Source organism: Rhinolophus ferrumequinum, chromosome 21, assembly GCF_004115265.2.
Source record: "Rhinolophus ferrumequinum isolate MPI-CBG mRhiFer1 chromosome 21, mRhiFer1_v1.p, whole genome shotgun sequence".
Taxonomy (NCBI): Eukaryota; Metazoa; Chordata; class Mammalia; order Chiroptera; family Rhinolophidae; genus Rhinolophus; species Rhinolophus ferrumequinum.
The window spans coordinates 18,477,961-18,505,056 of NC_046304.1; the positions used below are offsets into that span (position 1 = coordinate 18,477,961).

Consider the following 27,096-nt stretch of genomic DNA (forward strand, 5'->3'; position numbering starts at 1 on the left):
AGAAACAAACAACTCCTCCTCTTCCACCTGCGGTAATGTGACCAGTTATCATCCCTACACACGGAAAGTGTTTACAGCTGATCGATCAGGCTCCCCTGGTTTGGGCAGGTAGGCAGCAAAGAATATGACAGCCCTAGTGCTGAGGCTTTGGTGATGTCAGCCACTCAAGGTCCAGAAAGGGAAGGAGGGAGAAAAGTCACTCCCAAAAATGAGTGGGAGAGAAGGGTAAAATGGATCCATCTTAAACTTCACAGACTGCTCCCCAAGGTTGAATAGAGAAGGTAGTAAAAATGAAGTTGTTATTTTTTTTTAATTACGTCTCCTCCTGTTCAGTTCTGTCACTTACATCTTTTACTCCTGCTTTCAAATATCTTGGTGTGGTTTCTGTTTTCAGGAACTGTTATGACAAAGTCCCTGGCAACCATAGACAAGATCCCTGCTCTTTTCACCCACACTGATTCAGGCCTCTGGTTAACTGGAAAGTCCAACAGCTATCTCCAATGGCCGTGCCTGGGGCAGAGGGCTTTGTTCAAGTCAGAAAACTTATTATTCATTTATTCATCCAATCAACAAAGATTTCATCACTAGGGTCGAGACACTGTCCTAAGTGCTGGGGACTGATAAGGTCCCTTCCTTCATAAAGCAGACATTCCACTGGAGGAGTTAGACACAATATATGCACTGCACCTACTAACATGCACAAGCTTTGATGGAGTAGAGAGGAGGAAGTCATAGTGTTAGTCCTCCAGGGGCTCGCAGATTAGGGCTAGAGAAGACCCATGTAGAAATAATTACATGAGGCATAAGAGAAGGGCAGGGAACTTGCTGTAGGCATCTGATTGGGGGAGACATTTCACTGCGAAGAGAGGAGAGGACTGGGGAGGACTAAAAGGAACTGGTATTTTGATCTGGGCTTGAACAAAGGAGAGCATTTCCACAGGAAGATATGGCTGGGCCAGATGTGCTGGGAACAATGAAGAGCTTAAGCAAAGGCTTTGAGGCAGGGACACAGGTGGTGGTAGGGAACCCCGCAGGCTACTTGAGGAAGCTAGACATCCCCTCACGTGACCAGTGCTTCTCTACCAGGGCGCTGGGCTCCACCCAGGCTAGGACGGAGGCAACCCCTCAGCACCAACTCCCACCAGGGGCCTGCCGGGATATCCAAGCCCATCTTCATTTTGGGTGTGCCTTCAGAACTCTGTAAGCTCCTGCCCTCACCTGTACACTTGTGGTAGCTCTGCTCCCTAAGATGTGATGCCTACAAAACGGGCAGCAAACCCGTCCCTGTGCCAGGCCCAAGGCCACCTTGCTAGATCCTCCTCTCTAATCTCAGCCCCTCAGGATTGCTTTGACTCCTGGATAAAAGGGATGAGCAAGGACCAAAGCCCTGTGAGGTGCCCAGTCTGTGCTCAGAGACAACAGCAGCAAGCAGTGACCCCCAAACTACCTCCTTTTGTCCTGTGTCCTCTTGGCAAATTATCCCAGTTGTCCTTCCCCCACGCCCAGCCCCCATGCCTGGTGGCACAGACACTTAGCGATTTGCTCCTTAATTGTCCCCCAGCTAGGCTGCGCAGATGCCGCTCTTTAATCTCTCCTGATAAATGAATCGCGCCGCTCCTTTAATCATATGTTCATATCCAAGCCAATTTGAATCAATTTGGCAGGGAGCGTGTTGCAAGAGATGCCATGACTGCTTCTTCTCCCCCCAGGGCCCTGGAGCCAGCACGTCTGCTGTCCTCACCCTCAGCAAAGAGCCCAGGAGGCCCATCCAGGGAAAGGAACTCCTACCTGAATGATGGGGACTTTTCAAAGTCAATCGTTCATTGCTGTCCACCGAGCAGGCCTGTTTGGGACTGGAGGGAGATGGATTCCCAAGGGCCTCAGAAGTGAGAGGGAGAGGGTTGAGTCCCCAGCCTTCCTCGGCCACTGAATAAAGTACCCCTTTATCATCCCTGGGAGAAAGTGCTCCCGTAAATCTAACCCTAATCCTTTCTGTTCCCCTCTCATTTTTTCTGAGCTGGTTCTCAGAGCAGCTGGAACACTTCATCACCTTTTACATAGCAACACATTCCAGACCAGTCTATAATAATTCATCCTTGCCTGCTAACTGCTACTGGCTGCCACCCCCAACTCCTTTCATCTTTCTCCAGGAAGTGTTCTTTTCCAAATCCTCCAGTCTCGTGGGCAGTCCCACGCTTCCTTGGTAACACCAAGTTTTGCGGCGTTTGGGGCTGTTGCTTTTTCACCTAGAGTGATGTCCACCCGCCTGGCACTAGTGAAAACAAAACAAAAACAAGTGAATAAAACCTGCGAAACTGAGCACTTCTGCCGCTAGCATTGACACCTTGGAGAAGGGGCTTAACCTCTTGGGCCTCCTTGTCTGTAAAACAAGATGGTATTGCTGGCAAGAACCTTTTGGCTTCTAAGTTGGGAGGGAGCCAGGGACTCAGCTCCCGCTCCCAGCACAAGAACACAGGATATGGTGAGGCCAAAAAGGAACACCCACGGAGCCATGGATAGGGGGTTCATATCATTATAGTCTCGCTGGCGGCTAGGTTGGAGATACAGAAGCAGGCTCCACACGATGTGCAGTCCACCATCCTCTTCTCTGCCAACCAATCCACCAACCAACCAACCCCCTAGCATAGCCACGGCAGTTAGTAGCTAATGGCTAACTGGTTACAGCTGGTGGCCATCTAATAACTGAGTCAGCACCTTTCCCCCAAGTGAGGCAGAGAGCCTGGAAACTGCTCTCTGGGACTCTGTGCCCACACAGCCCCTCAATGCTGCCAACATCCCCACCCCTTCATCACCCTTGGTAAGGAACCCGAGAGTCTGACAGACGGTGCTAATGGGGCCGCGAGATCCCCCTACTGGGGAAGGGACAACTTCTCCCAGCGCGAGGTTTGTGGGAGCCTGGTTGCGCCTCCGGGTCGTCTTCAAGTCCATTACGTTTTCCTCGAGGGCTCTGCCAGTCCAAGCCGGCGCCCTCCCATCCGATGGGAAACCGGAGCATATTCGCATATTCATACCTTTTTTGCATGGCCCCACCTGGGCCTCTGGCTCCGCCCCTGCCTGTAGGTTCTTCCCACTCTCCCCGGAAGCCACTGCTCCTTAAAAAGTCCTTCAGCAGTTGACAGGGCGGAGCCCATTGGCGTTGCCCTTTAAGGATTCCAGAGGCATGAGGACCGTCTCTAATTTCAGCAACCCCTCAATACTGTTTCCGCCCTTTTAAAGGGCTCTTGGAAGTCCTTGACAGGAGCTGAGGCTGCCACAGCGACTGGGGCTTCCTGGTGTGTCATTGGTGATCAGTGGGATGGAGAGGATAATAAAACCGATAAGAGTTCCCATTTGTTGAGCACTTACTATGTCCCCAGTAAGTACACACTTTGCCTACATATCTCACTTAACCTTTATCACAACTCTGTGAAGTGTCCTTGTCCCTGTGAGGAAATAGGCTCAGTGGTGATGTCTGTCCTAGCAGGGTCCTCAGCTTGGTTCCAGCAACTGACCAGGTGACTCTGGCCTTGTCAGAGTAAAAAGGGAGTGGCGGGAAGGACAACAATCGCTGTCATCATGCTCATCTCAAATCGCTGTGTGCCTGTAACCACCAAGGCCTGGCCTTAGGAAGGAAACAGTTCTTGGCAATTTTAGAGGGAAATTTGTGTTGCTACTTACAATTTCAGAGCATCGCGCATGCATTGTCACATTTGTGCTTCACACACACTGTGCCAACAATCTGAATAACACTTCCACATGGCCCAGAATGCATATTTTAAGTTCTGTTCACCTCAGTCTAGTTTCATTACAGTACAACGGAACCATCCAGACCATTCTCTGGGATTTGATCTGAGAGGAGTGCTTTCCAGAGCAATAGCCATTTTGGAATTAACAAGGATGCTGGGTTTGTTTAGAAGACATTTTACAGAGAAATTGAGTCTTCTGTAGTGTAAACCCCAGTGATGGGTCATATATAAGGGAGATTCCAAAAAGAATGTGGGCTTTGCGATTGAAGACAGTGACATAAATCTCCCAGGGGAATACTTAAATGTGCAGATAGAATTCGCTTTAGATATCAAAAGTCAGCTATGACAGTTAAACCAAAAAACCTCAGAAAGGATATTAAGTTTTGACACCATCCAGGCAAATTATATTTGAGGTGGCTTAAGAGTCGAAGAGTTTCCACATTTTAATAAATTTTGATATGTTTTGTGCCACATCTGTGATCTGACTAGATTAGGAAAAGAAGCAAATGGATTTGGGGGAAGAGAGGACACTAGGGAATTTGAAAGTGGAAAATCTTTTTTAAAAAGGAGTTAAAAAAAGAACATCTTGATATGACGAACACGCAGCCAATAGCTTCAGAAACATTAGGGCTTTGAAAGACAGGTCAACGACTGGTAACCAGGCAAATATAAAATTGTATGTGGTGAAACAGGCCTCATAGCATGTTTCCCCAAAAATAAGACCTACCCTGAAAATAAGCCCCAGTGAAGATGTCAGCCAGACGGACACATTTAGTACATTATGACGATGTTTCAGAAGAAGATGACATGACTGTATTTGAATAAATGTAGATTATTGTACGTGAAAAAAAAGACATCCCCTGAAAACACACCCTAATACGTCTTTTGGAGCAAAAATTAACGTAAGACTCAGTCTTATTTTCGGGGAAACACGGTAGGTAAAATTTCTCACAGGAATGGCATCAGTTGCAAGTTGGCACCCTTGCATGAGGGCAGCTCTGGCTCCCACAGGAATACTGTCCTCTGGAGAGCAAGGGCGAATGACCCTCGTGAGTGGCACTGCCCCAAAAGGTTCTGGATAGAAGAACAGATTTCATGGCTAACTTTTGAGGGTCCTGGAGCTCATCTGTGAGGCTGTTCTTTCTAAGGGACCACTGCTCAGCCACTGGGCAGGACTTAGTAGCAGAAAGGGAGCTTCCGATCGCAGGCACTGGCTACATAAGCCTAGAGAACCAACTAGAAAGTGAGGCAATCTTACAGCTCTATGAATGGGTTCTTAAGGGAACACATACACATGACAAAAGTATATGTGAAAACACAGATGAATAGATAAACATTAGAAGGCACCTTTGAAATTATACATAGTTTTGTTTAGGGATGCGGGGTGACGGATGAAGTATCTGTGCTGATAAAGTTTTCCTACAATTTTTTTAAAAAGTCAGTGCAGACGTCTGTGCCAAACACTAAAGTAGGCCCCAAATTGCCCTGTTAGTGTAACTATAAGAGAAGCTTCTTTCTGGCAGTTCATATATAGAAATAGTAGCCGTGTGGGGAGCGGGGGACCACGTGGCAAAGCTCCTTAGAAACTGCTTAGATCACTTGCTCAGGGAAAGCCATTCTCAAAGCAGCAGGGATCTCTTGGCTTGGCTGCGAGTGGAAGCTGGGAGAGGAACAGATTGGAGGGTGGAACTTGAACAGGATATTTAGGGGAGAGGAGCAGCGGGGAGAAGAGAATAGCATCTAGACTGTGCCCTCCCATGCAGCCTAGAGCACTGCAGGTGACAGGTTTAGGTGAGGAGACTTGTGTCTGTACAGGGACTGGTGATGGACTGGGGTGAGGAGAAGCCAAGTGCCAAGAAGGTCATTTAGAATATTTGTGTCATGGTTATACACTTTTTTTTTTTTTTTAAAGATCTGTAAGGGTGGACACAGCTCAATGGCCAGACTTTGTGCCTGGCTGATGGATTTATGTTTCTCATACCTGACTCCATCTAAGAAGGTTTAGCCCCTTAAGGAAAAAGTATTGTTTTTTTTTTGGTTTGTTTCAGAGAGTCAAGTGACCAGTGAATTCTCTGAGAAATGAGAAGGTATTGGTATTAGAAGGGGGAGCCTGGAGTTTCAGACATCGCAGAAGGTCTGGGAGGAGTAAGTCCCCCGGGAGTGGGGATGCTCCTCACCTCCCTCCCCTCCCCCTCTCCTTGCTCTCCAGTAGAAATCAGCTACAAATCTCAGCTTGTTGGGAACAGATGGTCTTGGCTGACGAATAAGCCACCGCAGGCTGCTCCACCTGTTCTCGGGCTGGAATAATCAGCTCGAGACAAACATCGGCGCTGAAATAACTCATGGCAGCGGGTGATGCTCAGGCACAGATTCTGAAAATCTCTTAAGTAGCCCCCTTCTAACTCTTTCCCCTCCCCAGCCCCTCGAGGCCATCAGGGGAAGGCAATGGAGCGGAGAAGACAGAACCTCAAACTGAGAATGATGTCTGAGCTGGTGGTGCTGTGGGGTGGGTGTGGGGGGAGGAGCTGAGCAGTGCTGGGCATGGGGTGGAAGGTGGGGTGACAATGGGGGGACCATTCACCTGGCAGGGCAGGAAGTGATTTCTCAAGAGCATGTGGAAAACGTGGGAATGGTTGGGCCATGTCAGGGACAAGCGTGAGGCGATCCAACCAGTTGGGGATAGTAGAAAACTAAGAATTTGGGATTCATTTGAATTTGTTCATTAAAGGAGTGATATGTGTGGGGACAGAGCCAGGAGTGCAGTTTCCAGGCTCTCGCCCTCACGTGGAAAGGTAGTAAATGGCTCAGGCAGTAAATGGCCATCAACTGTGATTGGGTGGTCATCAGGTGTGGCTAGTTGGCCGTCAGCTGTAACCAGTTAGACATTGGCCACTAATATAACTGCCGTGGCTACACTAGCAGCAAAATGGGGCTACACTAGCTAGCAAGAAGATGATGGTGTGGTGTGCCGTGCCGTGCCGTGGCGTGGCGTGGCGGAGTATGGATTGCGTCTTGCAGATACGCTATTGCAGTTAGTGAGTGAGATTCCTTGGCAAAGACAAGTGGATGGCAGGTTGCGGATGGTGTGGCTCCTGCTTCCTGTGTCTCCAGCCTAGCCGCCAGCGAGACTGTGGTGGTATGACTGCCCTATCTATGGCTCCATGGGTGTTCCTTTTTGGCCTCACCATATCCTGCGTTCTTATGTGGGGAGCGGGATCAGAGACCCCACATACCACCCTGCATGACAACCCCTTGTTGGGGTACTGGCGGATGTTTGCTTTTGTATCTCGACCAGCCACCTTTGAGAATATAGTGGTATGACTCCTCCCCTATCTATGGCTCCGTGGGTGTTCCTTTGTGGCCTCACCTACCCTGCGTTCTGGTGCGGGGTGCGGGACTAGAGACCCCACATGACACCCTGCATGAGAATATGCAAATGGGATCAGGCTACCAGCGAATCTCTCAGCAGCTCAGACAGCTCTGCCAGCAGCCGCTGGAGGTGGGTACCTGGGTGCCCCTACTTCTGTTGACTTGTGTTCAGCTTCCTCACCTCCTTGATGAAGTCAGCTGGGCTAATGTTCCTTGGCAGAGGCGGGTGAACCCATGTGTGTCTGGGGGGGAGAAGGGGTGACAGTGCCGGGAAGCAGTGGTGACAGCAGGGGGTTGGGGGCTATCTGGCTGAGGTGGGGGTACAGCTCCTGTGGAGTCAGTCAGGAGAGGGCAGGACTGAGAGAGAAGAGCAGGGCAGATTGCTTGCTCAGGCAGGAGGCTCCCTTTGTTCTCGCTACATATGTAGGCTGGCGTGGGGGCTCTGAGTCCCCAGAGGCTGTGCTGGTCAGGGAAGAAAGCTGCAAGAGCCCTTGGACCCCCTGGTTGGCCTCTCTAACTGCCAGATATCTTATCCCATAGGGGGCCCCTGTGGCTCTGCCTGAGGCCCAGGGCGCTGGAGGACAGAGTCCTCCCCTATTATATAGGGTCCCACAAACCCGCTCTCTTTGAAGTCGGGTGTGCTGACAAAGATCCCATGGTGCCCGTGTCCTGCTCCGTGCTTGGTTCTGTGCTTCTCACCCTGCTGCATATTAGAAACACTCAAAGCTGTTTTGTTTTTTGTTTTGTATACAAAAGTAAAAAGAAGAGTATAAGGAGGTTCTTTATCTATCAAGCAGCTTCAACAATTATCAACACACAGTGAATCTTGCTTCATCTACAACCCCACCCACTTCCCTATTCCCTTCACTGGATTATTTTGTAGACCCCAGATATGCCGTCATTTTAAGAAATACTTTAAAAAAAAAAAAAGGATAAAAAAAGAAATACTTTAGTATTTATTCCTCAAAGGAAAAAAAAATGACTCAAAAAATGTAATCACCAGACTCTATCATACCAAAAAATTTTTTCAAAAACTCCTTAATACCAAATATCCAGTCAATGTTTAAATTTCCCTTTTTTAATTATATATTATTTTTATTATGTATGTATATATGTGTATATGTGTGTATATAGACACACATATACACATGTATGTATGTGTATGTATATATATACATATACACATACATATATATGTGAGATACACACACACATACACAGAGGGAGCGAAAAAAATGTATACACATTTTAAGAAAATAAAAAAACATATTAAAATTGTAATACTCAATATATACCAATAACAAAAGATGAATACAAGTCATGTGTATACATTTTTTGGCACCCCAGAGATAGATAGATAGATAGATATGATGTTAGTTCAAATCAGGATTCAAACAAACTGACAACATTTCCCCCCGCCCCCACTCTGGTTCAAGCGGTGGTTTCTCAGTCTAGTTGTGTAGGACACAGCTCCCTGGCCCATGCCAGTGTCATGAGTCTTGCGCTCCGCACACCCCAAGCTGAGGCAGTCGTTCGCCAGTCATCTGTCGGCCGCTCACAGCAGGTCATGACAGCTCTCACCGGCTGCCGGCCACTCATGCTGGCTGCCGGCCTCTCGTGGCAGCACACCTTAGGCGTGCTAACCGCAGGGGAGCTCACATAGACCTCTGGCTGCTCACGGCAGCCCAGCTCCAGGGAGAGCCATTGTTCACAATCTTAGCTGTAGAGGGTGCAGCTCACTGGCCAATGTGGGAATCGAACCTGCGACCTTGGCATTAGGAGCTCAGCGCACCAACCACCTGAGTCACTAGGTGGGCCCCCTGATGACCTTTTTAAGAAATACTGTGCCCAGGGCTTTCTCCCTCAGGGATTCTGATATAATTGGCCTTGGGTGGGGCCCAAGCATCATATTTTTAAAAGCTCCCTGGGTGGTTTTAATATGCAGCCAGGGTTGACAAATGCTCTACTTTTCCCTCAACCAGTTTCCTGCCAACTCCTCCTTGTCCAGGTTGTTAAATACCTCTCCCTGCCTCTAGCCAGTACACCAGGCCGCTCCCAGAGCACTTGGCATTGGCAGGCCTACCTGGACAAGTAGAGGGCTGCCCTCTTCTCCAAGCTCCTCTTTCAGGATGGGCTGTAACTCTCTGGATACAAGCATTCCTTTTCGCTACAAATTCACATGTGTACCTGTTCCTCTCTTTCTCCCTTAATATGCCTGGTGCCTATTCTTGTCTTGCAAGTGTAGCAATTTTTTTTTTCCTTTTGTGTGAAAATAGTAAAATTCTTACCTCAGGAAAAAATGAGAATTTTCCTGGGGGCTGTACTTATTTGGCTGCTCCAGTGGCTCAGCGCTGCGCTCGAGCTGAGCAAAGGGCCTGCTAGGCTTGACAGCAGACATACGGGAAACCGGGCATAGAGAGGGACTTGGGCCCAGCACATTTCAGGGAATCGAAGAAAACTTTCTCTCCCGAGGATGTTGGCCCCAGGAGCATTCTAGAGAATTATACCGGTGTCCCTAGCTCACAGCCGGCTGCCTACCTTCCCATGGCAGCTGTTTCTATTTGCTCCCCTACCCCTCTGCTGGGCCTGCCTGTGGGTTCACTCCGCCCTCCTGCATCCGCCCCCCGCCCCACTACATGCCTCACTGAATGTTGGTGAAACAAATCTAGTATAAAATAATGAGCAATCAACTACCCTGATGCTTGGGGCAGGCTGGGCAAGGGCTAGGGGGAAGAGGTAGGGAGCTGAATCATTTATAAAGCTTAATAAAGATGCAGATGAGCATGCTGACTAAGAGCCCCAGAGCCGGGCTTATTCATTATTCAAAGTTATGTAAATGCCACCGGGTCCTGTGTGTTAGAATCCTGCCCCCTGTCCCTTCTCCCTGCCTGATATTCCCAGCTGGCCATATACCTCCCCTTCTCGCCCACCCCCAGGTGCTTTCATTCCCCCGGCCAGAGGCCCTGGCCCAGATACCCATTTCAGACCCTACCTCCAGGGTAATAAAAATCCTCCATCTCCTCTCTAGCCAGAAGTCTCTCAGAAGCTTGTGGGGAGGCTCTGGCCTGCAGGTAAGCCTATATAGACCCACATAATAGACTTCTCACTTTTAAAAATTTCCAAGGAAAGAATACCATAAGAGTGCTTACATACAGGTTTTAATAACTCACAAATCTACTTAGTGGGATGGATTTCCTGCGGTCTAACCTAAACCACCCTAGCTGCACTGGAAACACACCATTGAAAGAGAATATCCACTAACCGAACTCTCTTTAATTAATCTTCTGAGAAGTAAAATGCAAGCATTAAGTCATGCTCCAGCCTACTGCCTTCAGAGGTAACTCACCCTTGTTGACACCTTGTGCCTTTCTAGACAGTTGAAACACCCTCCAAGTTTACTCACACTCTTCAAACTCTTAAACCTGTGTAGGATGCCAAACTCTGGTGAAGGTTTCACTAGCACGGACTAGACTATATACCACCTCTTTTCCACATCATGATTACTGATTTGTAACCCACAATTGCCTAAGTTTTAGGACTCATATCACTTTCCCCTGACTCTCCTCTCTCGGTACCAATCGTTCCCTTTCTCCCCATCACCCCTAATTTGTCAGCTTGGTGAAGCTGAGAGATGAAGAATTGGGTCAGAGGCGCAACGGCATCGATTGCCTCTGCTTTCCCTTCTTTTCTGGACTGGCTCTCCTCCCTCCCTACCCCCAATCTATTTTTAGCCTGCCTCTGTTTTCCTTAGTCTGGTTGGCAACCATGCCGGCCTCTTTTTCTTCACTGCCCTTATCTCTCCCCTGCAGCCCATGCAGACCCCAGCTGCCCTTCCAGAGGTCTCATTGCCTGGCAGATTTATTTTCATTTTCTTCCATCTCGAAGATATGTCGGGTCTGCCTGAAAGGGGATGCCTGGCCACACTCAAGCAGAAGGGAAGCAGGGAAATAATGTTGGTGGGTCTGTTTGGGCAAATCCTTCAATGTTACTAAACCCTGGGTGTTTTCTGACCCCTTCTACTATGGCTTGTCCTCTCTTCTATGCCTATAAACTCTGTTCCCTACATTGTCTCTTTCCCTCTATGACCCACCTTACCCCACTAGGAAATGCTCAGTTCCCCCGCTCGGGCATTTTGGACGTGTTTCCTTTGGTTTTGGGGGTGTGCAGCATTCCTGGAGGTCCTTGCCTGCCTTCTCGACCTGCACATTGCCAGTCGCTTCTTACCCAATTCCTGCTTCTCTCCACTCTTCCCTAACCTCATCCCTCCCACACATACCCGTCCTACACTGCACGCCCCTGCCCCTCCTCATACTCTGTTTCTAGGACACACCAGCTCATTTGTAAAGGGCCTCAGCCAACTCAGGCAGGGCTTGGCAGCATCCCCCACTTGTCCTTTCTCAGCTTCCTCTAGACATTGGTCCCCTCCTTCAGTTGTCGCCAGCAAGCTGAATTAGACTGGGTATTTTGGAAGGGGAGCTGCAGCTGGCTGGGGGAGGAGGGTGACATGGAGAGAAGCAGAGGCAGAGGGAACTGTGGGCAGCCATGGAACGAGAGGGAGAGGTTCCCATCACCCTTTCTCCCCAACTTTGCCAACTCAGGAGCTGGCAAGATCTTACACGGATTCCTCTCTGTACCTCATTTTTCTCTCTCACACACACAATACCTTGCTCTACAATTTACCACATTCTCTCGCACACATCCAGATACCTGTATGGTGCACTCCCTCTCCTCTAAGTCTGCTCAAATGCCCCTTCTTTGATGAGTCCTGTCCTGACCACCATTGAAATGGGCAGCCCCTCCCCCCACATTCTCTCTCTTCCTCACCCTGTTCTGTTTTTCCGCAACGAACTTGTCACCTTCTAAAGTACGATATTAATATATGTATCATTTACATTCCTTCTCTTCACTGGACTGTTAATGCCACAAGAGCAGAGATTTCCATCTGTTTTGTTGATACGTCCACAGCGCCTGGCACACAGCAGAAGCTCAATAAATATTTCTGTGTTGAATGAATAAATGAATGAATGATCTTATTTGATCCTCACAGACTCTTAAAGAATTGGTTGACATTATTATTCCCGTTTTATTTATTGTAGTAAAATATACATGTACCAAATATACATGTACCAGTAAAATAAAATGTACCATTTTAATCATTTTTAAGTGTACAGTTCAGTGGCATTAAGTACATTCACTTAAACCATGTGTGTTTCTGATGTGCTAATCCCTGACGTTGTGAAAGCCTCATCACCATCTATCTCCAGATCTTTTGATCTTCCCAAACTGAAACTCTGTGTCCATTTAACACTCACTCCTCATGCCCCCCGCCCCCAGCCCCTGGAAACAACTGTTCTACTTTCTGTGATTCCCATATTTGTCCTTTAGTGTCTGGCTTATTTCCCTTAGCATCATGTCCTCAAGTTTCATCCATGTTGTAGTAGTATACCCATTTTACGTATATGATGCTGATAATTATTATTCCCATTTTACAGAGGGTGAGGTTCAGGGAACCACCTGAGAGCACCTAAAAAGCAGACGTGGCATAAGGATGGGATTGGCTGGCTTCTATAACTCCCTGAAGAAATCAGTGCTAATCCATGTGTCTGGGACTTATAGGCACAGCAGCTGAAGAGTAATTTCCTCTGTGTTTTATTTCCTTTGGGAATATTTTTACTCTTATTCCCATTTCCCACTCTTCCCTGCTCAATGACTCCTCCTAACGTTTCCATTGCCACCACCACCCTCTCTCCAGTCCCAGTGTTTCCCTCCCCAGAGCACTTGAACTCCTTTCTCTTGGGTCAAACTGGCCTGGTCTGGAGATCCTCCTGCTTGGCTTTCATCTGAGGGCATTAGCCTTGCTTGAGTCCCTGCTTGCGCCCCCACCCCTCCCCCCACCCCAGGGTAGTTATGAGCCTGTTCCCTTTCAAAGCAATTAGTGCAAGGAGGCCAGCCGACTCGGTGCTAATGCCGTTTCATTAAGTGGGAGCAATCCTAATGATAATAAAATGGCACATTTAACATTCAAACATTGAACAGGGCTTCTAAGAGAGTGTGTCTCTCTTTCTTTCTGGTATAACAGCTCCATCTTCATAAGGACCTGACAATACACCTTAATGAGAGACCGGGGGACTGAGCATCTTTACAGAACCACAGAGAGGATGAGAACCAGAAAAAGAATCCAGAGAAAGAAGGTGCAGTGCATCGAGGGAATAAAGACCCCCAAGAATTCCTAAGGTAATGGATTCTGTGGTGCTGATTTAGACAATTAAAGTCTGTAAGAAATGAGGTCACACGGAAAATAACACCAGCACAGACTTTGATGCAATGCCGTTATTTGTTTGTTTATTCAACACATTTTTTCAACAAATATTTATTGTGCACCCAAGATAAGTGAGATTTTATGGGAATTTGTGATGGAGGGAAAGGAGCTAGTTTTAGGAAAACGAACTCTAAGGGCATCAGTCATCTACAAATAATTGTTTTTCCTTTTCTGCCTCCCCCCACCCCACTCTGGTTCAAGCCGCTGTTCCTCAGTCTAGTTGTGTAGGACACAGCTCCCTGGCCCATGCTGGTGTTATGAGCCTTGCATTCCGCCCCCCAGGCTGAGGCAGTCGGTCGCCGCTCACAGCGACTCATAGCAGCTCTCGCCAGCTGCCGGCCACTCACACTGGCCACTGGCCACTCAGGCTGGCCACCAGCCACTCCTGGCAGCATACGGTAGCTCACAGCAGCTTACACAAACCTCCAGCTGCTCACAGCAGCCCAGCTCCAGGGAGAGCCGTTGTTCACGATCTTAGCTGTGGAGGGTGCAGCTCACTGGCCCATGTGGGAATCGAACCGGCGACCTCAGCGTTAGGAGCATGGCGCTCCTACCACCTGAGCCACCGGGCCGGCCCCAATCATCTTGTTTACTCTCCCCTGGGCAGCTTTAGTCAATTCCATCCCAAGCTCATCAAATAGCCCAGAGAAGAGAATTTTAACAACTGCTTTGGTCTCTTGAGCCAGTCCTTATGCCCCCTGCTCATTAAGATGTCCATCTCAAAGGTCCTTGCTACTCTGTGATTATAGAATATCTGATTAACCTTCTGGAAGCAAAATAAAAGTCATGGGACTGGGGAGCTGGCCAGGAAAATAAGGTAGATTCAAACATCTGGTGTTTACTGGGGACTCAAGACAGCAGGAGAAAAGATAATATCCCACAGCCACTTCTTTCATCAGAGAAGCATTTGCCAGCAGTGGACTTTATTCCTAGCTCCTGTGTACAGAAGGGAGGCTGTTAACCAGCGGTCAAAGGTGAGCTTTGCCCAGGCCAGGGAAGCGGCTCATTTGAAAAGGTGTCAAGTCATAGTGTGTTGTTAATTTCATGCTTAATTCATACAAGATCTTGCCCACAACAGGGGACAGCTTGAATCCATGCCCTAGAGAAAGGAGAGCAGGTTATCAAGCATCCTCAGAAACAGGGGCTGGGCTCTCTAGAAGTCCCCTCCACAGCCCCCAGATGGGATTAATTCTCTTGGTCATATCCCCAGAGCCAGAAGTTGACCCCCACTATGAGTACCCCTTTTCTCTGATTGCCCTGCCCTGGCCCTTATATACTCAGTGTCTAGGCTTTGGCCACCATCTGGCCAGCTAAGAGCATGGAAAACACCACTTTGCCTGGCAGAGAGGTAGGGCAGCTTTAAGGCACCCCAACTCCCCCTCCTTGGGCTCACCAGAGAATCCAGCGCCAATGACAATGTTGTCGTACTTTGGGTGTCGATCAAGAATGAAGTGCTCATCCGGGGTGTTCTAGAAAGAAACAATCACACCTGTGTCATTGGAGGATAGAGGGAGGAGGAACTGCATACAGGCACAGAAGGGAGGGGACCCAGCTGGATCTCTTTCCAGAAAGAATGGGAGTGTGGCACAAGAATGCTCTCTGTATGCCAGTGCCCCCTTTGGGTGTGCCAGTCTTTCTCATTTGTCCATCTGCCTCTCTTCTCGCACAGAGCTATGAACACAGTAGGTGCTCAGTTGATGCGTGTAAACTGACTTAGCCAAGATGCCTCAGGCTCTGGTGACATCTGTCTCTTCTCTTTGTCCCTAAGGCCTGCTCAACTAGAACGTCTTGCCAAAAAATCTCTTAGAGCCCTTCTGGGAATCATAGTGAAGGACAGCCAGGCATAAGCCTAGTCGCCTAATGAAAAGGAATATGAATGACATCTAATGGGCCGTTTGTGTTAGAGGTGAACCAACCCACAGAAATGAATTCGTTTGTTTCAAGTCTCATGCTAATGTCAGGGGCCAAATAGAGTTGGGCCTGAGCAGTGCAAGGCCTGTCTGTCTCTTTCCCTTGTTCTCCAGGGCTGTGAGAGGGCCTGGCCCAGCTGCCCACGCCTTTACCGTGTACATGCAGTGTTCCATAATGGCAGGCTCAGGGTGTAGGTCAGGTAAGTGATCTCTGACAAAGCGGCTCAGGATTTGGACGTCTTGGATGTCTGAGAATGTTGTGGGGCAGTCCCGCTCCTCAGGCTCTGCATTGTTGCCGTGGTGATAGCAGACCTTTCTCTCAATCAGAACAGTGTAAGCTGTGAGGGCCGACCTTCCCCCACACCCACTCAGCCCAGGGCAGGCTTATACACAGAAGGCCCCCCATCCATCACCCCAGCCTTCCCCAGTCCTGACTGATACTGCTTGTTGCCACATGAGGTTGCCTAGCTGTCAGGTCCCAGGCTAACCCTCTCTTTGCAAAGGAAGGTCTCCCTTTGCTGGGCCTCAGGACAGCTGAGTGTCTTGCGTTGCAAGTAGCGAATAGTGAAATAGATCCCTGTGGCTGCTCACTGGGGTCTGAAGGTGTCTGTTGAGGGAAGTTAGAGCAGCTGCCCCAAATCTGTGTGAGCCCTTACTAGCCTTCTGTCAGCCTTTCTCTTACCTTCATCAACCCTGGGTACTCTCTGGAGGGCAGACCATAGATGTGGTGGGGAGCTAGGCTGAGGCCCAGGCCCAGGAAGCATGGAAAGGCCTGGGACACACCATAGCTTCCAGGAACCTTCTCTCTCCAGTAACACACGTTGATCCGCAGGGTCTTGAAGCAGGGAGAGGAAGTGGAAGATGAAGAGGGAAAGTCATGGAACTCTTAAACACAATAAGAGCAGTTTCTTCTGGGGTCCTATAGCCCTTCAATACAAGACCAGATGCCCTGCTTAACTCATCCATCCTTTTTCACCAAATTTTCATGTCATTATATGTTACATTATGTCAGGATGCACAAAAATCTCTGAATCTCTGTCTCTCCTCCCATCCTTAGTCTTCTCCCATAACTCCGCCTAGCCTTTCTTCATTCTCTCCAGGAGCTAATAAAACCTCACGTATATTGAGTGCTTACTGTAGGCCAGGCCATCACCTAAGGGATTTATGTATATCATTTTAGTTAATTCTCCAATAGCCCCACTCCCCATTTTACAGGTTATAAAACTGAGGCTCAGTGAGGTGAACGAATTTGCCCAAAGTTGTCCACTGGCAAGTGGCAGATCCAGGACTCAAACTTGAGACCATCTGACTCCAAGGTTTCTTTTCCAGCTCCCAGCTCCTCTTACCTGGAGAGGCAGCTCAATTCCCAGGGGACGGAGAAGCTGGTTGGTCCAAGGACCTGCCGTGATGACCAAGTTCTTGGCTTGGTAGCTCTTGGAGGTAGTTTTCACTGAGACCAATGGCCCTGGTTTTATCTCTACCACCTTCTCTCCATCATGCACTATGCCTCCCAGCTGTCGAATTGCATCCTAAAAGGGCAGATGCAGGGAAGGATAAATGGTGATATATATGGTTCACCCTGGTGGACAAAGAGTTCTTCAGTTAGGGCAGAATCTAGACCTCCTCTCCCATATTGACAAGGCCTAGCGGGGTATATAAAACTGCCCTGCCCAAAGGTCAAGACTAAAGCCGGCATGCAAAGACCCTCATCCCACATGGGGATCAGAGGATGGCTGATTGGGACCCAGGATTCCCAGACCAGGAGTGGCATTGCCGCAATGCTGCACAACATCACCTGGAGGGCTCTGAGGGCCTTGTCTGCATAGAGAACTCCTCCGGATTTGTCCAAGAGCCCCACTTCTCCCCTGGCCAACCGAATATTGGGAAAACGTTGTTTCAGTTCCTCAGATGAAAGACACTGGTGTTCTACCCCCTGCCTAGACAACGTAGCCTGGATTGTCTTTAATTCTGGATTCTCCTTCCTTCCCAGCAGCAGTAGTCCAGTCTGCCTGTTTAAAGAAAAAAAGGTGGGGGAGGGTTAATCTCCCTCATTCTTCAGCAAGGGTCCCAGGGCCAGGCATCAAGAAGAGTCCCAGATGGGGTGGTCGGTTAGCTCAGGTGGTTAGAGCGCGGTGCTTTTAACAACAAGGTTGCCGGTTCAATCCCCCCGACATGGGCCATTGTGAGCTGCACCCTCCACAACTAGATTGAAACAGCGACTTGACTTGGAGCTGATGGGTCCTGGAAAAACACCCTTAAATGAAGTTTTAAAAAAAGAATTAAAGAAGAAAAAGAAAGAGTCCCAGCCTCACATGCAAACAACAGGTAAAGTCATCTCGATTCTGTTGTAAGGGTCCCGGTATTATTGAGCTGTCCTCCAGCCCATTCCCAAGTCTGCTCTTGGTCTCCCTACGCATAGGTTTGCTTGTCCTCCATCCCTCTCCTCAGGATCCATCCTGCTCTTGAGAGCAGAGATCCTAAGGCCTCTTTTATCACCATACCTAGAAAGTGGTAGGTATTCAATAAGTTTGATATGATTTCTTTGCCTTCCTCCTGTCCTCTGACTCCATTCAGTATTTTCATCTCTATTCTTTACCCTCTCCCCCCATTTTACCCCCTGCTGTTTCTTTTCCCTGTCCCTTTTCTTGGCCTGTAATGTTTTGTCCCTTTCTGCCTCCCGGTTCCTTTCCAGAGCTGCCTATTTTGTGGATAGGTCCTAAATCTGGAGATCTTGCTCTGAGTCCAGTCCTGGCATTCCCTCTGTGACCTTGCTCTGGTTGCTCATTGCTCCAGGCCCCCGTCTCCTCCTCTGTAACACGTCTGGTGGATTATTGGTGGTTCCATACCCAGGTGGTACCATCCCCGGCCCAGGAGCATGTGGAAATGGCGTGGGCCATTCTTTTTAGTTGTCACAATGCCCGGGGGTTGCCATTCACATTTAGTGGGCAGGAACCAGGGATGTTAAACCTGCAATACTCAGAACGATCCCACCCAAATGCCAAAGAACTCTCATGCAAAAACACAAGTAGATGGTCTCTTGGGGTTCCAGCAATTAATTCAGTGATTCTATGATTCTTATACCCCTCTCTATGCTTCTTACTCCCTAAGGGAGTGAAAGCTGTTTCTCTTTAATGCTTCCTGTCTCTCCGTCACAAGGGACCGGAGCTCCCTTTTTATGGAAACTGATCTAAACAATGGAAGGGTCACTTTGGCCCTTGGAACCATTTCTGTCATCCCTCTTAGTTTCAGCAGCTGTAGTTGCCAGCATCAGCCTGGTACATCCCCCAGGTACTGCATATAAAGCTCGTAATAGCCTATAATGGAGTCTCATGGATATTACATGCTTCCAAATCCCACATTATCTGGTTGGGGGGATTAAAGAGAAGATTGGGAGGGGGGAGGGACACAGCGGGCCCCGGGGCTGGTGTCAGTACACAGAGGCACGCAGCGTGCCCAATTCATTTGCCATGGCCCCCGCCTACCCAGCATTCACCACTGGTGAGAAAGCAATGAGCGCCTCTGCCTCTTTAAAGCTCAGCAGAGGAAAGATGCTGGAGAAATCCCCACCAGCCAGCAGAAAGTCTTTTCCTGTGGCCCCCAAAAGGACTTCAGATTGGTTCTCAGTTTATGAAAACTTGCCTAGTAAACTTGTTGCTCAACAAGGTAAATAAGAAGTCACCCACGTGTACGTTCTTGAACCCTTTTTACCCAATGAGCTTGTGGCTGGGTAGAATTTTGGGAAAGACCTGGCTTAACCCTCACCTTAGCAGTCATTTTGTCTGATACCTGGCTGGGAAATTCCATATCCTAACCCTGCCTGCCTATACCAGCCTTGGTCTCTCACATGCTCTGAAATTTAGATACTTGCCCTTTCTATTTTCCTTCCTCCCTCCCTCCCTCCCTCCCTCCCTTCCTTCCTTCCTTCTTTCCTTCTTTCCTTCCTTCCTTTCGTCCTTTCCTCCTTTCCTCCTTCCCTGAAATAAAAACTCTTACAGGAATGTACTGTATGGGGAAACTGAACTCTTGCCAAGACACAGGCGAATCTGTCCAATTATGAAATGCTGAGTGACGTTCTCATTCCCGAGTCATCCTGCGGTGGGTGAAGCGGGAGCTAACCCATCCCAAGGAGTAATCAGCAAGCTGATTCTGCCGGTGAATGTAATTGTGCCAATCGTAATCATTTTGCTTCAGCTCTCTGCCCCGTGTGGCATTTATTTCTTAGCCCAGATATTGATCTAACAGTGGGAAATTTTCCATCTGAATTCGCGACGCTGGACCCTCCCCTAGTCCGGAGATGTGTTTGGGAAATTCTCATTTTCCGTGGATCACAGCTGAGCTATTTGGCCTCAGGGAAACCGTGCACTGCTGGAGAAATGCCTTGGATTGGAGAGAGATTTTTGACCATTATGAGCAAATCGGAAATAAATGTAAAACACTGCCTGGAAATGCAAAGGCCTGTCATTATGGGAGATAGGTGAGAAACTCCTGTGGGAAATGCTTAGAGAATTGGAAATCAGTCAATCAAAACCGGGATTGGAGAATGGGTCTTTTCCCCCCAGTATGAAGATAGATGACTTCCATGGGCAGATTGAAAAATCATTTAAGTGCTTATTTTCTTAATGGTTTTTCTTAGATCCCAATAAACAGACTGTTCATTCTGCATCAATTTCTCACTCCTGTGCTCTGGGCTTCCCTCTCCTCTTCTTCTGCTCAGGTCTAGGCTACAAAATTTGGGGAGGAGAACGGTAAGAAGGGACAAGGTCATCGCAGGGAAAAGAAATGCCCAGGAAATGACTGGTCAGGGCTGGTCTAGCAGGAAGCACCTTGAGGTGAGGCTGGGTGGTCGGGGAACCCTGGGAAGCATGCTGCTCTAACTCTCAGCAGAATGCAGAGCATTTGGCATGAATTGTGCCTTCCTCCCAGTCCTAGCAGGACCCAGCACTAAGGAAGAGGTCATCAAAAATTCCTCCCAAGGGTCTTGTTGACGCTATGGCCCATCTAAAGCCAGACATGAGGTAGGGCGTTAGGGATTAGGGATTTCCACCAGTTGCTATAGCAGAACAGGAAGCAGGATGAAGTGGGGAGGAATTGGGAGAGTCAGGCAGCTCTCCCTGCATCTGCCATCTCCCATCCCAGGCTCCGGCTTTCCCCTCTCCAGGTTAAAAGTGCCAGGCAAGCCAGCTCTCAGAGTCACCTTGGGAAAGGGACTCCAATAGAGACTTGGTAATGGCTGCTGTCTTTGTGGGTTCTGGAGGAGCTCTTGGCGTTTCATCTTCTGCTCAGTGGGCCGAGGTGGAATTGGTTAACAAAGACCGCTCCAGGGAGGGGCTGTGGCTGACAAGCCAGACACTTCGCAGACACAGGAAGCAGCAGCTGCGGAGGGGGCCACCAGGTTCTGCCAGCAGCTGTACTGCCTACGGCTGTGATCTTGTCTGATATTGTCAGCTAAGCAGGGGCAGCCTGGGTCAGGAGCTAGATAGTAGGACTCAAAGGGAAAAGGCGGGGCAGGACGGAGAGGGACCACAGAGCTGGGATTTGCTGTTGCTATCAGCATCCTGGCTCTACACATCACAGAAGAGTCAGACCTTGTGATCTGACACATGTGTCACAGTCTGTTCCCAGAATATATGCAAATATCCTGAGCTCACCCATGTTTAGTATGCCCCTGTCACCAGAAGCAGCAGAACAGAATAAAGAGAATTGGGCAACCACCTTAACTACCAGCTCCTGAAGGTATTTTTTTCAATCATCATCAAATAACATTAAGTAAATACATTCGTATCTATCAGTTACATTATGATACTGCACTGGCTCTTCCACATGAACCTAAGAGAAGAAGGACCACAAAGAGGATGAATCATTTAGAAAACCAGAATCAAGAACAAAATCTAAAAGAACTGGAATGGGAAGCATCTGTTCTGTGTCCCTGCTAAGTAAAAGCAGCAAATCAATTAGTGTGCCTGAGTAAATTAGCTCAGCCATAAGAACACTTAATAATAACATTATTATTATTATTATTATTATTATATAACACCTAGCACTCTATAGCACTTAACGGTTTTTCAAAGTACATTCACTTTCCTCTTCCTTTTTCGTAACCGAGGCTGTAAGACATCAGAATGGTCTTTTAAGAAGGGCTAAAAAAAAAAAAAAAGAAGAAGGGCTATGAAATGTCCCTGTCTTTAAATGTATAGTAGTAGTCTTCTCATCGGGGATTACTTAGCCATGAACTTGTTTGGAGACAGGGGGTACACAAAGTAACCAGTTTGTGGTGTATTTGAAACCAGGGGGCCAGCAAACTACGACCCAGGGACTAAATCAGGTCTGACACTTGTTTTCGTCTGTCGCACCAGCCAAGATGGTTTCTATATTTTTAAATGGTTGACAAAAAGCAGAAGAAGGCTATTTCATGACATGAAAATGATATGAAATGATATAAAATGTCCATGTCCATAAATAAAGTTTTATTGGAACACAGCCATGCTCATTTGTTTACATATTATCTGTGGCTGCTTTTACACTGCAGTGGCAGAGTTGAGTAATTGGCAGAGTTGCAGAGTTGCAACAGAGACCATATGGCCTGCAAAGCCTAAAATACTTATTCTGTGGCCATTTACAGAAAAAGTTTGCCAAGCCCTGCTCTGGACTAAGAGTATAGGAATTTGTGATTTTGCACTAATGGGTGAAGGCCCTGATTACTCGGTAGCAACTGATTACTCGGTAGCAACCCTCTGATAAGGTTGAGGGGAGAATTATGTGTTAACACGTATCAAGTACTTTTAAAACAACCTTCGTTTTTTACTATAAGCACCAAATATGTGGTAACGATGATGGTGATGGTGATGATGATGGTCAGGTAGTAACTATTCTAAGCCTTTTACATACGTATCCTCACAATAGCCCCATGAAATAGATATTATTACACCTGCTTTACAAATGAGAAAACTGAGCCTTACAGAGGTTAAACAATTTGCTCCCAACCACACAGTTAAATGTGTCAGCACTGATATGTACAGGCTTGTCTGGTTCCAAATTCCTGTCCTCCTGCCAAAGAGGAAGATTGCGAACATATGAGAATCTCATTCCCAAGGGTCCCTTTCCCTCTCTCCCTCTCCAGCAGCCATTCCCCTTGATGTCTATGGTTGTTGCATTCCATCTGTCTCCTCCCGCCCTTCTTCCTCCCGTGCTCAATGGAGATAGGACACAGCTGACCCAGAATAGGTAGAAGGAACTGCCATTTATTGAAAGAGACTAGGCACTGTGCAAAGCATTTCATAAGTCTCGTTTGATCCTCACAAAATCCTATGAGAAAAAAAAAAGAGACACAGAGAGGTACAGAAATTTTCCAAGGTCACACAGCTGGTAAGAGGTAGAGCACAAAGGCAAATTCAAGCCTGTCTGTCTCTAGAATCATCTTCCAACCGAAGATTCCAGACCCTCTTCTAACATCTCTTTTAGTCACCTCCTTGCCTGCTGGGAAGAAGTGTGCCCTCCAAGGCCTCAGCATTCTTTTAGCACAAGAATCTCAGCAGTATACACAGATGGCTGACAGAAAGGGGTCCCTTTGCCAGGCCACACCTCAGCAAGACATGCTCTTTTATTTGGGTGCTGGGTGCATTAGCTGCTTCTGGAATAAATCTGTAATTAGCTGCCCTAGCTTTATTTGCATAATGGATTTCACTTTGTTCTTAAGTTAATGGTGTTTTTGCAACAGAACAGTAACCTCTTGGTTCCTGGCCATTAAAATAACTGCCACCCTGGAGGGTAGAGCTGGAGTTTTGTAGGAAGTTCGGTTAAGAGCCACAGAGAAGATGGGAGGGGAAGTAGGGCGGGTGGTTAAAGTTCTCTCTGCATCACAGTTGTCTGCCTTCTTCCCCATGAGTGTTTGGAAGGTCAGTGAGGGGAGGTCTTAAGGGTTAGAGAAAGCCATGGGGGCAACAGGGAGAGAGCTGCAAGCTCACCTCTGGCAAGTAATGGGGTCTGAGGAGCACCCCTATTTGGTTCCTGTCGGAGGAGGTATTCAGAGAGAATAAAATGGATTTATAGGGGTCACTCTGGGAGTTGGGAGCTGAACTCAGCATGAAAGGTAGGAATACAAAGAATCAACACAGTAACCTCCTTCTCTAGATCAATCCCTGCCCTAAAAGAATCTCAGGTGACTCCACAGAAATATAGATACAACCTCTGCCAGCCTTGAACACATGGCCTGAACCCAGTCCTGGAAGTCAGAAGCTGGCAGGAGCCCGCTGGACCTGTGGGGCGATTATCATGACATTGAGCAGGATGCTTCTATGCATCCGGCACCCCCTTAGGTGCCCTCTGTGTCCCTCCACTGCATTTCTAGTGTTGGTGGTGCTGCCCCCTCACTTACTACTAGAAGCACCTTCAGGTGCCAGGCCCCATGATTCAAGAAATTCCTCCCCGACTCCCACCTGTGTAATTGGGTTCCAGCCTCCTGCTCTAGCTGGGTCCATATCTGGTAGCACTCATCCATCATCTGGGTATAAAAGTCTTCAGGGTACGCCCTTCGGATTATCCGGCTCTGCCCATGGGAGCTTCCTCTGGAATGTGGTAGGAAGAACTAGAAGTGGGGAACAAGAGAGACAACAGAAACGGTTATCCCCTGCACTGCCCTCCCCCCTTTAGGAAACAGTTCATGTGCTGTCAACCAAAAGCACTTATTCTTCAGATGTTTCCACACGTTCTCCCTGGAGGACCAAGTTCCTGAGCTGACCATCAGAATAGAAGTTCTTCAGTAGCACTAACTCAGCTTCCTTTTTTGCGAACATCATTCACATCCCAAAGTCTCTCTGTTCATTTGTCTTCAGTCATCCTGCTGTTACCCCATCCCACTTAGACACATAGAGAAGCAGAATTAGAAAGAACCTTTGAGATCATTTGAGTCAAGCCCCTCATTTTATGGACAAGAAAACTGATGCTGACTCTTTCTCCGTGGCTTCAGATCACTCGGGACAAGGAAACCACTAGGGATTTAGCAAAAATGGAGAGTTTCTTGCAGGGTTGAACCAAGCATTCCTCAGGCTTTAAGAAAACTGATAGATAGTGTGGGGACAGAGCCCCAGAGAGCAGTTTCCAGGCTCTCGCCCTCACGTGGAAAGGTGCTCACGCAGGTAGTAAAATGGCCATCAACTGTGATTGGATGGCCATCAGCTGTGGCTAGTTGGCCGTCAGCTGTAACCAGTGAGCCATTGGCCACTAATATAAATGTCATGGCTACGCTAGCAGAAAAAATGGGAGCTAGCAAGAAGATGGTGGCTGAGCTGGCAAGCGCGGATTGCAGAGAGGCAGATGCCACCAGCGAGACTATAGTGGTATGACTCCCCCATCTATGGCTCTGTGGGTGTTCCTTTTTGGCCTCACCGTGTCCTGCGTTCTTATATGGGGAGCGGGACCAGAGACCCCACATGACACCCTGCACGACAATAGAAAGGTTTCTAACCAACCCAACACACTACCGAGAAGAATAAACCCAAACTAACCTGAATAGCTGTAGGAAGCGTGGGAGGGTAGACACCTTTGGAGGTGGGCTGAGTGGACCTGTCTTGGGAAGGACCCTGTAGGTATACTGGGCTCCTTCCTACTGTGCAGGGGTCACAGTGGACTGCACTGCGTGGAGTCACCTTTTATACAGGAAAAATAAGACCTAAGTCTTATTTCCTGTGTATCAAATAAAGGGGCTGCTATTATCTGGCGGCAGAAAAAACTAAAACCTCTGCTGGGTTCCAGAGTGAGAGTCCAGGAATCTGTAGGGAAGAATCCTACCTCTGAAACTGACAAATCAGGCTTTGCCTCTAGGCAAAATTGTCTTTACTTAAGATGACCCAAAAACTCATAGACACAGACAATAGTTTAGTGGTTACCAGAGGGTAAGGGGGGTGGGGGTGGGAGATGAGGGTAAGGGGGATCAAATATATGGTGATGGCAGGATAACTGACTCTGGGTGGTGAACACACAATGGGATTTATAGATGATGTATTACAGAATTGTACACCTGAAATCTATATAATTTTACTAACAATTGTCACCCCAATAAATAAAACAAATAAATAAAATAAAATAAAATAAAATAAAAAATTAAAAAAAAAGATGACCCAAAGCAGAATTGATTTTTTTCTGGGCCAGATCCACCATTTTGGCACAGAAGAGAGTGAGTGGCAAGAAGGAAGAGAACAGGGCCTGGAACATTTCTTGGACAAGGGCAGGAACTGGCAGCAGTAGAAGGAGGACATGTGCCTAGAAACCCAATATGGGTCTTAGGGAGGGTGAAACTTCCTTTTCATTGTCATGAAACACACCGTACAGCTAAGCTACAGATTGCACAGTTTCTGATGACCTGGCCCTTTGGCCTCACCCCTCTAGTCTGCCAGCTCTGGAAACCCCTCTCTAGGGGAGGAGAAACAGACAGGCCCTAAGGTCAGGAATGCAGAGGAGACACAGTACCTGCTCCAGCAGGAGGACCCTCTTCCCGTGTTTGGCCAGGTGGTAGGCCGTGAAGCAGCCCTGGACACCTGCCCCGATCACAATGGCATCACAGAGATCTTTCTGAGCAGCCATGATGCCCACTGAGTCAGCCCTATAGCCACAGAGCCCACACACACAGGAGAAGGCAAGCAAAGGAGGCGCTGGGCTGAAGGAGGAGGAGCAGGGCAAAGTCCAGCCTGGCCAGCATTCCCACAATCCCCTGGGGCCATGCCCTTCTCTCTGCTCCTTCCTCCCCCAAAGCCTGGCACAGGGCTGAGCTCCCGCCTCCTCTGCAGAGCAGAGCTGATTTGTGAGGTTTAGCCCAGCTCAGCTGCCAGCCTCACCCTTGCATCCCTCTAGTTTTCTATTCTTGGCTCAATTATTGTCATGCAAATGCTCTCCTTCCTATGCCACCTTCCTGTCTCATTATGATCTTTGTCTCTGGGACTTCGGCCCTGGAATTTCAATGCCTCCTAGACCAAGCTGGGCACCGGGAATGCTGCCTCTTCCTACTGGCTTCCCTCTCTTCAGCCTGGTTTTCTTTGGAGATTCTAGAGGGCCAAGCTAAGAACTTGGCATTATACCCAGGATAAGGTCCACCTCTCTGGTGAGTGGTGAGCTCAGGGGGTAGACAGACGCAGGGGCCAACTGAGATGGCAGTTTTGTGATTATAAAATTATTCTCAGCATGTTTTACTTTCTTTTCTTTTTTTCTTTTTAAAGGAGAAGAGGAAATTATCCTGAACAGATGGAAAGGACAGAGTGAGAGGAGTCTTCTCAGGAGAAGGCGGGGGACCAGGCACCAGCCTAGGGCACGGAGGGTCCCTCTAGGTCAGGCGGTGTGCTAAATAAATACTTCTACATGCATTCAGACAGAGCCAGGAATGGTAGGGCTGATTCTTATACAATACGAGTGTCCTCTTTAAGAAAAGGAAAAGAAAAATTATGAATACAAAATTAGGTGCTAGGACTTGGAAGAGACCATGCAATTAAGGAGCCCCATGGCTGAGGTTTCGTTAGGTTCTTGTAAAACTGCCTCTGCCTACATCGTCTTCCTTTAATCCTTACAGCCCTAAGCGTAAGTATTTTTATCCCCACTTTGACGTGTAAAAGATGGCCCCAAATTCTTTGTCACTCCTCCTAGTACAGGCTCTGTGACTGCTTGACCGATAGAGTATGGTAGAAGTGACATGGGGACACCTTCTGGCCCAGGCCTCAAGAGACTGAAAGCTTCCTCTCCTTGTCTTGGAGCACTCATTGTTGGAGCCCCG

At 48.1% G+C, this 27,096-nt stretch overlaps 1 protein-coding gene across 2 annotated transcripts; it reads right to left on the reverse strand.

Moving 5' to 3' along the window:
* Nucleotides 1-13,712: 13,712 nt before the first annotated feature.
* Nucleotides 13,713-25,995, reverse strand: PIPOX (pipecolic acid and sarcosine oxidase). Of its 2 annotated transcripts, XM_033089130.1 has the most exons (8): nucleotides 25,806-25,995; nucleotides 23,777-23,925; nucleotides 17,140-17,353; nucleotides 16,691-16,873; nucleotides 16,027-16,179; nucleotides 15,498-15,656; nucleotides 14,828-14,903; nucleotides 13,713-14,533 (listed from the first exon to the last, which is right to left on the reverse strand). In XM_033089130.1, exons 1-8 carry the CDS (start codon nucleotides 25,917-25,919, stop codon nucleotides 14,403-14,405), a joined length of 1,179 nt encoding a protein of 392 aa, XP_032945021.1. In that variant the 5' UTR covers nucleotides 25,920-25,995; the 3' UTR covers nucleotides 13,713-14,402. The 2 variants fall into 2 exon arrangements, with proteins under 2 accessions (XP_032945021.1, XP_032945022.1); XM_033089131.1 differs by lacking the exon at nucleotides 15,498-15,656.
* Between the last annotated feature and the right edge of the window lie 1,101 nt (nucleotides 25,996-27,096).